At 44.5% G+C, this 14243-nt stretch overlaps 1 protein-coding gene across 1 annotated transcript in view; it reads right to left on the bottom strand.

Moving 5' to 3' along the window:
* LOC310771743 (palmdelphin-like) overlaps positions 1-4725 on the bottom strand; it is a gene marked incomplete at both ends in the record, with an annotated part of 21183 nt that extends 16458 nt beyond the window's left edge. Inside the window, one exon of the mRNA XM_083664279.1 lies at positions 4681-4725. Within this exon, the coding sequence (XP_083520405.1) occupies positions 4681-4725 (45 nt within the window). The remainder of the gene's footprint in view (positions 1-4680) is intronic.
* Between the last annotated feature and the right edge of the window lie 9518 nt (positions 4726-14243).

Raw genomic sequence — 14243 nt, 5'->3', positions numbered from 1 at the left:
TGATAGATAGCCTACTGTAATCACAGGGAGGTGGGGGGGTGAATAATGACTAGGCTATTATCATTAACCTAAACACAAGCTCTTTGTGTTCCTGGATGTTGCACTGCAGGGGTCACTGTAACCTAAATGTAGCCCAGTCCTGGATCAGCGTAGCACTATAAGCACCAGTGAAAGGGGATAGCCCCGATGCTGTCTGCTGCTATTTATAGCTCTGTCTCCGTCTGGGCCTCTGACTGAGTGATGTAAGTTTGCTGAAATGTCTGGACCATGACAGCTATTTGATAGAGACAAGGCCTTTTGGCACCAAAGATAATCAACTGATCTAATGGTGCAAATAGCCCATCTGTTTAGTAAGTAAGTAAGTAAGTAAGTAAGTAAGTAAGGGTGCTTTCTTACTGGCGCCCCGGTACCGTTCCCGAGCACACTTGTCCCCAAATTGACCCCAGTTTCTGAACATTTGACGAATGTGAACGTTGCGTTCCGTGACAGGATCCACTTGAAAAGGTGGTCTGGGGAGCGCTTTGGCACACTTGTGTTCCGAACCTCATAGACAACATACGGAGCAAGGATACACTGCAGGCATAGTTGATGACGCGAGTGCACTCTGTTTCGTTTCCGAGCGCGGAAGAGATGCTAAATGTGAAAGCTGACCAGCGGGGGAGAGGGGAGGGGGAGCAATCGTTCCCGGGTGCGGTGCGGAACGGAACGGAATGAAAGCAATCCTTCCCAGTGAGAAACCAACCTAAATTTATTTATATAGCACCTTTCACATAATACAAAATCACAGTGCTTTACAGTAGAAATCGATTCACTTAAGTATCGCGATTTTTAATGTCACAATTTTTTGAATCGATCTTTTATTCCAGAATCGATAATCGCATTTTGTATGAAATGTTACCACTTTCATCCAACACATTAGAGCGCTTCCCTCTGCTCCGTGGCTCATACAGCCAATCATGTACCTTGTTAGTACAAGTGACACGAAAACAGCCAATCATTTAACAGACAAACTCCGAGTGCACCCGCCCCCACTCACACACAACTAATCATATCCCTTGATCCAGAGCCGAGAGTCCCGACATTTCCTGGATGCAGCACTGTCGAGTTGCAGCAAAATAGACAGTTTGTGTTGTACTCTGAAAGGGTTTTCCCCCCCTTGAATCAAATTGTACCTTATCAGCTTTATTTAGCATGCAAAAGTAGCGCGAGACCCATTCCTGGCTAATGATCGAGTCTCGCATTTTAGTCCTCCGCTGACGCCACTCGTTTGATCTCACCCAGCGTTACAAAGAATTCAATGTGGGCGAGTTTCAATTCGTGTTAACGTAACGTGTTAACATGTGTTCTATTAATAAGCGCCCGGGAAATTAACGTTAATGTTAAGACACCAATTTCACAAATACGGACGTCTGCAACGTTACTTTGCAGTGAATTGAGCTGCGGGGCAGCCCGCAGCTCAATTCCCTTCTGTGAGCAGAGACAAAGTGTTGGAAAGGTTTTACTTGTACTTTGGCACAGGAATAACTCATTGTGTCATCTATTGAGCACACAGCTTATGACTTTATGTCTTCTGCTTGGGCGGAGTCTTGATGGGTATATATGTCACCTGTGTTTCCCCCTTGTATTCTGGCGGCCTCTGCTCCCCCCCCCCCCCCCCCCCCCCTTCTAATCAACAGATGAGTGGCACCTGGAGGCGACCTGGAGAGGGGAATAATTGGCTGCAGCCGGGTGGATCATGGCAGATTGACACACACAGAGCTGAGGAGCAGGCAGACGCACACGGGACCACATGGACAGGATCACTGCTCTCAAAGCCGTCAGAAAAGGGACGGTCGTATCCTATGATCCTGATCTTGCGTGAGTAATTCGTTAGCCTGGCCAGCTGACTGACTCGCCTGCTCTTTCCTCTCCAGCCTGCGCTGCCGAGCCGTCCTCACGGAGCCCTGTGGTCCCGATCATCTCGATGCTGCTACTGCCGCCCTATCAACGTCAGCACCCCCTCTCCAGATGCCGCTTCACCCCACGCCATCGCCCCCCTCTCTCTGGACACCCATCCCACTCCTCCAGACGGCACTCCAACGTCACCATACGCACTGCGCAGGACGCGCGGTGCAGGACGCACAGTGCAGGACGCACAGCCGAGTGCCCGCCACTCCGCCATAGCCCCCCACACGTACAGCCTGACCCCCGGAGGATGGACGGGGGGAAGAGGAAACGGAGGCGCGCACACGCGGCTGCGCGCTCGGACCGGACGGGACAGCCCAAATCAGGGGTATGGGACAGTGCTTATTTTTATAAGTCTCGGCCGAGTGGCAATCGACCGAGACTTAAAGGACTATTTACTTTAACTTTATTTTCCTCTTTAAAACTCATTGTATTGGCCTTAGTGGCAAATCCCATCCACCTGTCAAATGTTCCAATGACGTGCAGTGGATAGGCTACTCCATGAAAAACCTTCAACCCATTATTCAGGCGATAACGTGCGGTGGCAATGTGCTGAAAAGTGAGCGCTTGTTACATCGCCCAAAAGCCGTCAGTCAAAATAGTGGTTGCACTAACATTAAACCAACGGTGGAAAAGGTGATTTACAACTGGCATTCAAGTCACATCTGTCTAGATTTCCATTTATTTCTCCCCACAAAAGTTATGTCTCGAATATATAATGAATGAATGAATAAATTGATTTGATAATCCAAACATACAGTACACCACAAGGATACAGTACAAAATAATTCATCCTTCATTAATCCTAAGAACGATGTCCAATACTGGGAACCAGGACGCACCTCGCGTCCAAAAATGCCCTATTTTGAAGGTGGTGTGATGCGCGAAGCTTTGCAGAAATAGAGCCATGGCGAGCGTTTTTTCAATCAAGCGACACGTCACTCAGCCTGTTCGGTGATGCACGCAGCAGGTTAGGACAGCTTCATTTGGAAAAACGGAAACTATCCGATGTTCGCTCGCTCGTTCACATCGGCTATTTATATACTAATAATCTGTCTTGCTAGCTTTCCCTCTCTCTCCGGAGCCTGTGAGGAGGGAGCGGGGGCAGTCACACGCCCACACAGGCAAGGAGCACACAAACCGATGCACACACAAGCAAGCGCAGTGAGAGAGAGAGAGAGAGAGATGGCAGAGAGAGATGCCAGAGAGAAAGAAATTATAAGTCTCTTTGGTTATACTTCACTAGAGTGGATGTTGACATTGCTCGTTGTCACCATGGTTGTCACAAGTGCAACAAATTGTTTGCTTGTAAGCAAACGCCACTCGCTCTCTGGACATGAAGCCGGTACCTTCTAAACTAGAGCCGCTCTGCAAGCGACACGGACATAGCACTCAGGGCTTGGATGGGTAAGGTCCGTGTTCGCGGGAACATGCTCACAAGTCAAAATGGCTTTAGTTGCCTAAACTTAAACAGGAAACGCTGCACCCTTTTCAACCAGGAAACAGCCTCACGCCAGCGGTTCTAGTGAGTCTTGTCTCCTTGTCTGGCTCTGAGCCTCTGACCTTCACATCTACAGCCAGGTCTCTGAACATTGTCCTGTCCAGTCTCCCATCCTGCAAGCAGATGCCCACACACTGTGTTTTCAGACACAGCTTCCTACAAGCAGACGCCTACGCTCTGTGTTTTCAGAGACAGCTTGGAAACAACTCCTCATTCAGTGCTGCATTGAGATCCTGTTCAGAATGGTCAGCTACATGTAAATATCAGGGTCTTCAACTGCTATTGGGTTTCTAGATTATGTGCTGTTTCATCTCGGCTCATCCTTAAAGGAGAATTTCGGTTTTTTTGAACCTGGACCCATCTCCTGGCAATAATTATGATTTGGCCACTCACCCAGCGATGTCCGCGGCGTTTCTGGCCGTCCGCGGCGTTGTTTTGAGATCAATAGCATCCAAGTCAGTTGTAAAATGGAGCTGATTTGGGGCCAAGTGTGAGCCTGTCTTTCCTGCATCTAAATAGCTATTTTTATTCCCGTTTTCGCCACATATTGTAATAATGTGATCCCTCAACATCCACCAGAGTGATATTTCGCCCCAGGCCATTTCCTGGAGTCTCCCAGGGATCAAATTGCCTCAAACGTGATCTCGGTCACCAAGTCTCGTGAAGTCCCGCGATACTTTCCTGCCGGCTGGCCAACTACAGGTAGGACGCTTTGCGGTGGTGGTTTTAGCGTAACCTATGTGGGGTTTGGCATAACCTTCGTTATTTCTAGCTTTTGGGAAGATAGGGCCCCAAGTGGCGCAAGGCTTGTGTGTCTGACTCTAGCCGGCTAACTCTGTTTACATTTTAAAAACGGCGACAGTTCACAGAACTTTAACACGACATGCATGTATTATATATCAAACTCTTGAGCTAATTCTGCTCTCACTCAGAATGTCGAAATATAAGCGATGTGATGTATAGTTTTTGAGATATTAACGTTTGTTTGGCGCACAAATCATACTATTAACTGCCGCGGGGTTCTGCATTTCTGGGTGGCAAGTGACGTTACGCTGATTCGTCCTATTAGCTTGACCACCATGTGTTTTTAGGTTTAATCAATGGGGGTTTGAAAAGCTTTCATAAACCCAAGGGTTGTGGAATTTTCCCAAACTCATATGGCATAGATACACGATATGTATCCTAGCCTGCTTCATCACCACACAGTCTTTCATTAAGAGAGGGCTGGTTCTTACCGTGATGGCTTGGAGTCTCTCCTTCAGCAGGTCAGCTTCCTCCATGATGAGCCTGCAGGACAGAGAATAGACCCTTTTACAGTTTGTCAACAACGATGACATCACACGCATGCGCACGCAAAGCGGTAACAACGCACTGGCAAACGCAATGACAGCAACAGCAGAATGGAGGGGAGCAGATTTTTATCGAACTATGCGATGGATTTAAACACCAAAGACCGTGAATGCTACCTAAACAAACTAACTTTGACAAATGGTGAGCAACTTCTGCCGGACCATGCTGAGGATGTTCTATGAGTCGGTGGTGGCTAGTGCCTTCCTGTATGCTATTGTGTGCTGGGGCAGCAGGCTGAAGGCAGCGGACGCCAACAGACTCAACAAACTGATCCGTAAGGCCAGGGACATTGTGGGGCTGGAGCTGGGCTCTCTGACAGCGGTGTCGGAGAAGAGGACGCTGTCCAGGCTACGCTCCATCATGAGCAATGACTCTCACCCACTCCACGGCGTGCTAGTCAAACACAGGAGCACGTTCAGTGAGAGGCTGATCCCACCTAGATGCAATACAGAGAGGCACAGGAAATCATTCCTGCCTGTGGCCATTGGACTCTTTAACGCCTCACTTAAAATAGCACCTCGTTTGTTTGCTGTGGTCATGTACAGAACGTCAAATACCATGACATAAACTCAGAGTTGTGTCTTGAAATCAAAAGTCCTCCCCAGCCAAAGACAAGGACATAAGACGACTATGTATGATGCGTGGGCTATAATCAACAAACCAGAACACTACGTCCTAACAGCGAATTTTACCTGCATGGCAGGGTAAGTGTAATTATTTAGGCTATTGTTGTTTTGTTTCTGCTTGTGTGTTTATTGTAATTTCAAAATGCAGTCACTACTTTCCTCACCATATCAAAATTATCTTTTTTATTAATGTGCAATAACTATAAATAAAGACATAAACTGACAACATAACGTAAGTCAAAGACATAAACAAGACAGACTTATAAACGAGCTAACAACAATAAAATACAAGACATACAGGGGCAGAGACAGGGTCCAGTGATTGGGCATTTGGGTGGGATTTTTATTTTTATAGCTTGCAGCCATAGCCGCCTCCGGTTGGTCTGAAACGGGTGTTGTCCCTTTGGAATTCGGTAGAACTTGAGAGTGCCCGTCTTGGAATAGCGATTTGTACAAGCGTACACACAACAGCCGATACACATTTTGATGCTGGTAAGTGTCTATATTTAGTGTTTAACGCTATAGTTCACACCTGAAGCGGTTCTAGACGGTTCTAGGCTTGCTGGCCGCCAGGAGAAAGCATAGCAAAACAGCAGCACTTCCGTGATGACATTACCGCGTTGCACGCGCATATTTTGGTGACGTAGGCTGTAAAAGGGTCTGGCAAATCTTTGCTAGTGTCTGGCATTCAAAATATCCCTTTTTTTCTTTTAATTACCACTGGGTCGCTGAAACACGTCCTTTGATGTTGAGATTTTTTGTGAGAAACTAGCAAAGATTTGCACTGCACTTGCACTTGGGCATAAGATATGACGCTATCGTTTGCGCTGCCATTTGCGCGCCTTTTATTGCTATCTTCCCTGCGTCTTAAGCTATCGTCTGCCTCCACCATCCAGTTTTGCGCTGGGATCTAAGCGCAGAGACAGGTGTAGACGTGGCCCAGGCGTGTCCATGGCCCTCTAGCCTATCATCTCCCTCCCACAAGTGTCATTTTGCGCTCTGGTGAAGATACCGTCGCTACTGTATGTTCCAAGCGTAAACAGAGGTTTGGGCATTCCCCGTGCCACAATAGGCGTTCCAGCGCAATGTGTTAGAAAAAAGCCCTTGGGTGCTCTCAATTTTAACGCCACCAAACAGCTGGTCTTAGCGCCAAAAAAAACCTCTACGCCAGGCGTACGCCTGAACGCAGACAGTATTCTCCGCGCAGTGCAGGAAATCCTTGCTTGGATAGGCCTAAATAGAGAGGTCCAGGAACGAGTCCGGAAATCATCGATGCTAACAGCCCTGGTTCTTCACAGTTTTCGCCTATGGGAGTTTTGAATGGGTTTTTGGCGCGATGCTTCTAATAATCTCTCTGGGCAACGCTGGCTTAATCAAACGCGAACCAGTGTTTAGTAACATCATCTTCACACATGAAGACCACTTTTATGAGTTTTGAAGCTTTGATGTGCCGTTAAAAGGGTGGCTAGCTAGCAAACGGCTAAATGAGACTACAATGTCGACGCGGATATTATACGTCATCACGAGTGAACGCGGAAATTCTTTCTCTCGCGCCTTCGCGTGGACGCTTATGCGACACTGTGTGTAGTTCTGGATTAGCTTAGCACGAGCTTTTTACTTCTAGGGCTCGCATTTACGCTACAAAACTCATGAAAGTGGTCCTCATGTGTGAAGATTATCCCGCTGAACCTTGGTTCGCCTTTGATTAAACTTGCGTTGCCCACAGACCTTATTTGAAGCATCGCGCCGAAAACCCATTCAAAAATCCCATAGACAGAAACAGTGAAGAACCAGGAAGTTCGGGACTTCCGCATTCAGCCTACAAAAATACGTCATCCCTGGAGCTCTCTATTATGCATGGCTCGCACGTGGACACACTTCCCTCCTCAGAATGCCACATTGATTTTCAACTAACCTACAGTAGGCTACACTGCAGAAAAAAACACACCTTGATTTAAAAATGAGAATTCGTTTGTCATGGTTTTGTGCCAATAAGTGATTTGCGTTTTGAATTGGATTACCAGGGGAACGAGGGTCTGGCAGGGCGGGAGTCTGTGTGTAGCGCGGGGAGGGGTGTTTTTAAGTGTTCGGCTAGTGTGCCGGGTCCTAGCTGTAGGGGGGTCTCCCCGGAGAAGGTGTGAGCTGGGCAGGGTAGGCAGGCCGGGTGGGTCGGTACAGGGTGGGTAGGGGCACTGAGGTGTATGGGTACAATTTCGGGTCATATCTCTTGATCATTTAACAGAAGTGAAAAACATAAACTTGAACCTGAAAGTCAATACAATGATGTTGAAAAATAAAAATGTTACCTGAAAGTCTCTTATTTTTATCTTGAACTTGAAAAATACCAAAATGTATTCAAAAGTTTTTTTCAGTTAAAGTTTTTTTGAGTATTATTTTATTTTTTCAGTTTCAGATTTTTTTTCCCATTCAGATCTTTTATTTTTTTCATTCAGATCTTTTTTTTACAGATTCAAATCATATTTTTTCAGTTTCAGATGTTTGTTTTTTTTCGCTTCTAAGTTTCTCCACTTTCGGTGACGAAAAACTTTCAAGTTTCATTTGGCCTCGATCTGACGTGGGGGCGGTGCCCTCAACCGAGAGGGGCGTGGAATAACTGAGTGACAGGTCGCCCCCCGCCCTCCTGCCCTGTTACGTCATCAACCTGCGCTACCAACAACTGCTATAACTTCTGTCTAATAATGGACTGGAGACGTTACTTCAAATCATTGGTTCTTCTTTAATTAGTTTCTCCGACAAGACATCACATACTACAGGCTTGCTGCCATCTCTGAGTCATTCATTCATGTTACTGAAAGTTAACGTTGTTTGTTTCTTCTTCTATGGAAAACGTTTCTTCTTCTACAAATCTGTAGACATCTTTACATTAATCTGGGCCATACTGCCGCCTAGTGGCAGGTCAAGGATAAGGTTTCTATTACTTGTATACATCAATATAAATCGCTGTTGAATGTTAGATAAAAGATAAATTCAATTGAAACTATTATGAGCAAATGTCCACAGTGTTCAAGCTCAAATGATCATGATAAACAAATACAACAGAAGCATTGTTTACAATGGCCCAAACACCAGTATCTGCGGGTACCACATTTCAGGTAATACTACCACCACCACTTATTTATATATATATATTTATCTATTTATATGTGTGTGCGTGTGTGTGTGTGCGTGTGTGTGCGCGTGTGTGTGTGTGTGTGTGTGTAGGCCTATGTATGTATTTATTTATTTGATTTGAATCTGATACTGTGATTGTTGATTGTTGATTTCTCATGTAGCAAAACTGAGTGTGGGTAACTGCAGCTTGTAACAATTTCCCCCCGGGGATTAATAAAGTCTTTCCGATTCCGATTCCGATTCCAATTCCGATTAACACGACAAGTCTTACTTCATTCTTGTTGGCTATCTCTGGGCACAGGTGGTTTTGTCAATACATGTTTGAATATTACATGAATATTCTTAGTTTACAACGGAAGTCATAGGATTATCATAACTATAATAAAGGGAAAAGACACCTTTAGTTGCAGCCCTTATGTCTTGCTGGAAGTAGGGCTTGCCCACTAGACACTGTTAATGTTAAATTGCATGCTGTTTGTTTGTCACACACACACACACACACGCGCGCGCGCACACACACACACACGCACATGCATAGGCTACATATAAATAGATAAATAAATATATATAAATAAGTATAGTTTCAACATTTAATCCTCATAAGGGGCGTTGATGAAGATGCGCGATACATCATGATCCAAGTGTAGGTAAATGTCACATTACCATGGTAATGTTTGTCCTTGTCCCAGAGAAATTGTAATTATTATTGTTATTATTATTATTATTATTAGTAGTAGTAGTAGTAGTAGTAGTAGTAGTGGTAGTGGTGGTGGTGGTGGTGGTGGTGGTGGTGGTGGTAGTATTACCTGAACTGTGGTACCCGCAGATACTGGTGTTTGGGCCATTGTAAACAATGCTTCTGTTGTATTTGTTTATCATGATTATTTGAGCTTGAACACTGTGGATATTTGCTCATAATAGTTTCAATTGAAGTTATCTTTTATCTAACATTCACCAGCGATTTATATTGATGTATACAAGTAATAGAAACCTTATCCTTGACCTGCCACTAGGCGGCAGTATGGCCCAGATTAATGTAAAGATGTCTACAGGTTTGTAGAAGAAGAAACATTTTCCATAGAAGAAGAAACAAACAACGTTAACTTTCAGTAACATGAATGAATGACTCAGAGATGGCAGCAAGCCTGTAGTATGTGATGTCTTGTCGGAGAAACTAATTAACACATTGAGTGCCAGCGACGCCATATGGCGTCAAGAGAAATTTACCGTACGCTGCCAGCGACGCCAAATGGCGTCAATAACTCCAAATTCATATTTTGACGGGGGAATGTCGATCTAAGCCTCTTACATCGCCTCTTACAATATGGGAGCTGTTGAATGTGTCTAGCCTATTTTACAGAACCCTTAGGTGGCGACAGTGCCCTCCCGATTAGACAGAGGCCAGGAGAAAAGAGAGAAGAAGTCATGAGGATACGGAAATCGCCATTGATATGCTTGAAGCATAACGTTACTTGGCTGTGCCTGTGAACTAGGGGTCGACCGATATGGCTTTTTCAGGGCCGATACCGATACCGATTATCGTGAGTCAAGCAGACCGATAACCGATATTTTTGAACCGATATACATTTGCAGCAAAAATTAAAATCTTGGTGTCAAAATGTAGAATAGCACAAACTCCAACACAAAAACTTGTTGAAATGCATAAGTATCATGTTTATTAGACAACTTGAACCAAGTCAATTCTATGCTATATGCATATTGGTTGAAATAAAGAATTCTGATTCAGAACTTTTCAACTTCACATTATCTTAACAAAAAGTGCAGGGAGTTCACACAGCAGCATTTCTTATAATAAAGTTAACAGAAAATATTAATAAATAAACAAAATAGCTCCCTGAAGCTTTATTTTTTTTAAGTAAATAAAAAAACAAATTCAAGTTTGTACTTACTACTTAGTAACTATTGCAAAGTCATTTTGCTGAACCGAATAGTCAGTGACACCTTTTCAAGCAAATTGAACATCAACACACTGTGCAAACTTTACAACATGGACATGTAGAATAGACAGGCACTACTCTTAAAACAAAAAAGGCACAGAGCTCACAGCAGCATTTCTTCTACATTTAACTGAACATTTGAATAAATAAAGAAAAATTGCTCCCTGAAGTTTTTTTTTAAAGCTAATATTGCACATCAGCAGCACTGTGCTGCAAACTTAACCTGTAGGCTATCTTAAAACAAAAAAGGCACGGCGCTCCCAGCAGCATTTATCAAGTTAACTGATGAAAAATGAAAAAATACGCACATCACTTTGAGGGGTGCTGGGTTACAAATACAGTAGAAATAATGATAGAACCTGCACACACTTGAGCTCTAAATACTTGAGGTAAGATGACCTGATGAAGAGATGAGGCTCGAAATGCTGTCAGATTTTTAAGAAGTAAAGCATTCTTTAGTGCGGGTTCTATCATTATTTCTATTATCAAGTTAACTGAAGTTTGAATAAAACAAAAATAGCTCCCTGAAGTGTTATTCATTTTTAAGCAAATTACACATTAGCACTGTGCAAACTTTACAACATGTAGCCTACATGTCTTAAAACAAAAAGGGCACAGAGCTCCCAGCAGCATTTGTTGTTAACTGACAATTTTAACAAGCTCCCTGAGGATGTTTTATTTAAAACAAAGTAATATATAAAGTCAAAACTAATAATACTTTAATTTGTAGCACTTTGTGCAACTATCACAGTCATTTACTCAGCTCAATAGACTATCTTAATCTTTTACTTTTTTTAAAGCAAATTGCACATCATAACTGTGCCTTGTTGCTGTGCAGACTACAGGATTTTAGTGAAGATTAACCCCTCAGAGTTCTAGCCTAGCTACAAAAAAAATGCAATAGAGTATAGGGGTGGGGGGGGGTTGAAGACATTGACACGGTCACCATCTGTCACAATCAAATATGCAAATAATCTAAATTCAGAAATGTTTTTTTCTATAAAAGAGCCAGGTGCAGAACAGGTGGACAGGCTGAAGGAAATGTACTTTTCAGGGCAACGAATAGGGCCGCCTCTCTAGGGTCTGGATTGAATACCTGTCCTTGAAAATGTAAGGTCACAAATGTATGTATCTGTGTGTTATATCAGTAACCAATGTTAATGTGAATGAGGGCTAAGCTCAAGTCTGAATTTTGAGTCTGAATTAATAGTCCCAATTCAGCAGCACGACATTGTGGTGCAGAAAGCAGAGTTTCTCTGTGTGCTCTCCAGTGAGACGGCTTCTGTTCTTCTCATAAATTGCAGCGACTTCACTGAAGACACGCTCACTCGGAACAGATGAGGGTGGTGCACAAAGAAACGTTCTTGCTTGTGTGGCAAGGAGCTTGAAGCGCCCTTCATTCTTTCTCCACCACTGGAGTGGATCCCCCCCCCTTACGCCTGTCGATCACTGGCTCCTTGAGGTACTGATGTAACTCCTCCTCAATGCAGATGCGGGGGTTGGTCTGCGGCTCACCGATGTGGGGTGCCAGCAGAGAACTGAACATCTCATCAATCCGGCTACGATGACGAGGCGTCTGTTCTCTCCTTTGCCTTTTGGGGGTTTGCTCTTCCTCACTGGCCTCTTCTGAGGCAGCCTGCTCTCCCACACTGGCTCCCTCTGTAGCAGCTCGCTCGTCCTGCCTGGTCTCTTCTGTGGCACCTTCCACCTCCTCTTTCAGCCATTTTTTGGCCTTTGTCAGTGTAGCATCAGAGGAGAATGTATGACTCTTATATCGAGGATCTAAGAGGCATGCCAGCACCACAGTCTTCGTTTCTTCAATTTTTGAGAAACGCTTGATCAGGCTCTCCCTCATGACTTGCCTGAGCGTTCTGATGCCTTGAGTCGTGGGCCCTTCATCTTCAAGTAGCATCTTCAGCACGGTCAGACAGGGAATGATGCAGGAAGCTGATGACTCGTTATGGCTCACCTCTAGTGTCACTTCCTCGATTGGGAGGAGCGTTTCCACCAGATTGGACACAATGTCCCACTGGTGAACAGTAGGAGACGTAAATCCTTCGTAGTCGCCAACGTAGATGTTAAGAGCACGTTTTTGTTCAAGAACTCTTTGCAGCATGTGGAGCGTTGAGTTCCACCTTGTCGGAACTGCCTGGATTAGTTGGTGTTGTGGCAGGCCCATGGCCTTCTGGATGTCACTCAAACGCTGCTTGGCAAGGATCGAGTGGTGGAAATGGGTGACACACTTCTTTAGTATCGCTAGGAGATCTATGACGGCTCTTTGACTTGACAGACCATCATTCACTACAAGTTGCAATGAGTGGGCTGTGCAGCTGAGGTGTGGAACTTCAGCGAGCCTCATTCCTTTCACCATATTTGCTCCACTGTCTCGAAGCACAAGTGCTACGCGGTCTTTGTTTATTTTCCAATCTTCAAGCATGGTAAGGAATGACTCACGGATATACTCCCCGGTGTGGGATCCATGCATCGCTGTTGTATTCAAAACAACCTGATTTCTGCTCCATTCATTGTCGATAAAGTGGCATGTTAGACTCATCAGCGACTCTGTTGATCCAGACCAGCAGTCTGTAGTGAAGGCGAGTGAGTGGCCAGCATTCTCTGGTCAGATGAGGGCTCTTATCTTTTCCACAACCTTGGCGTGAAGATCATACAGCTTTACAGTGCGGTAATGTTTCTCACTTTTCAGTGAATATCGTGGTTCCGCTGCAGCCATGAGGCGTTTAAAGCCAGCATCCTGGACCACTGTGAAAGGTTGGTTGTCAGTGACGATCATCTCTATAATTAGTTTATCCAAATTTATAGATCTCGCATCAGAATTTGGCCACTTTTTTTGTTTCAGAAACATCTCTTCGATTGTAGGCTGAGATGGAGGCGTCTCCTCCTGAGATTCTTTTTCCTTCTGCTGTGTGGCGGTTCCAAACAAGGCATAGTGATGAATTCTAAGATGGGACCACAGGTTTGACGTATTGGCATTTTTTAGGGCTCCTCCCATGCTGACGGCCGTTTTGCAGGTATTGCAGATTGCCTTCCCTGGTGTCGGTTGGGTGTAATGGTCCCATACTGCACTTGTGGTTTTTTTCTTTCCTTTATCCATCTGCAATGAGGATTTAGAGAGAGTTACAGATGTGTCACACACACACGTCATACAGTTTGTCACTCAGTCGTTCAGACAGACAGACAAGAGCATATAGACAGCAGGCTATGTCAGCCTGCCCCCACTTTTAGCTCAATTCAGTTGGCTTTATTGATATGAAGGTTTACAATGGTGTGTGTGTGTGTGTGTGTGTGTGTGTGTGTGTGTGTGTGTGTGTGTGTGTGTGTGTGTGTGTGTGTGCGTGCGTGCTTTGGCTGACATTGTAAACCTTCATATCAATAAAGCCAACTGAATTGAGCTAAAAGTGGGGGCAGGCTGACATAGCCTAATGATTATACTTCATTTAAGACAGTCTCTATTTTATATTGGTGAGAAAAGTAAAAATCAACAAATATATCCTCCAAACTGTATTTATTTGTTTATTCACGTTTCCAAAACATAAATAGCAATGTAGAAGATTACACTTTCACACATCACGGTCGCCCAATTTTACAGAATGGATTTTTTGAACACATATCTCAAGTCAATGACGAGCTACAGGCTCCAAAAAATAAGTTAATCTTATCCCAGGTGACCTAACGTTACAAGCCGGGACAGAACAGGGACGAGGGTTAACGTTA

This window comes from Poromitra crassiceps (assembly GCF_964638095.1).
Source record: "Poromitra crassiceps genome assembly, contig: HAP1_SCAFFOLD_1149, whole genome shotgun sequence".
Taxonomy (NCBI): Eukaryota; Metazoa; Chordata; class Actinopteri; order Beryciformes; family Melamphaidae; genus Poromitra; species Poromitra crassiceps.
This window is presented reverse-complemented; position numbering and strand designations above follow the sequence as displayed.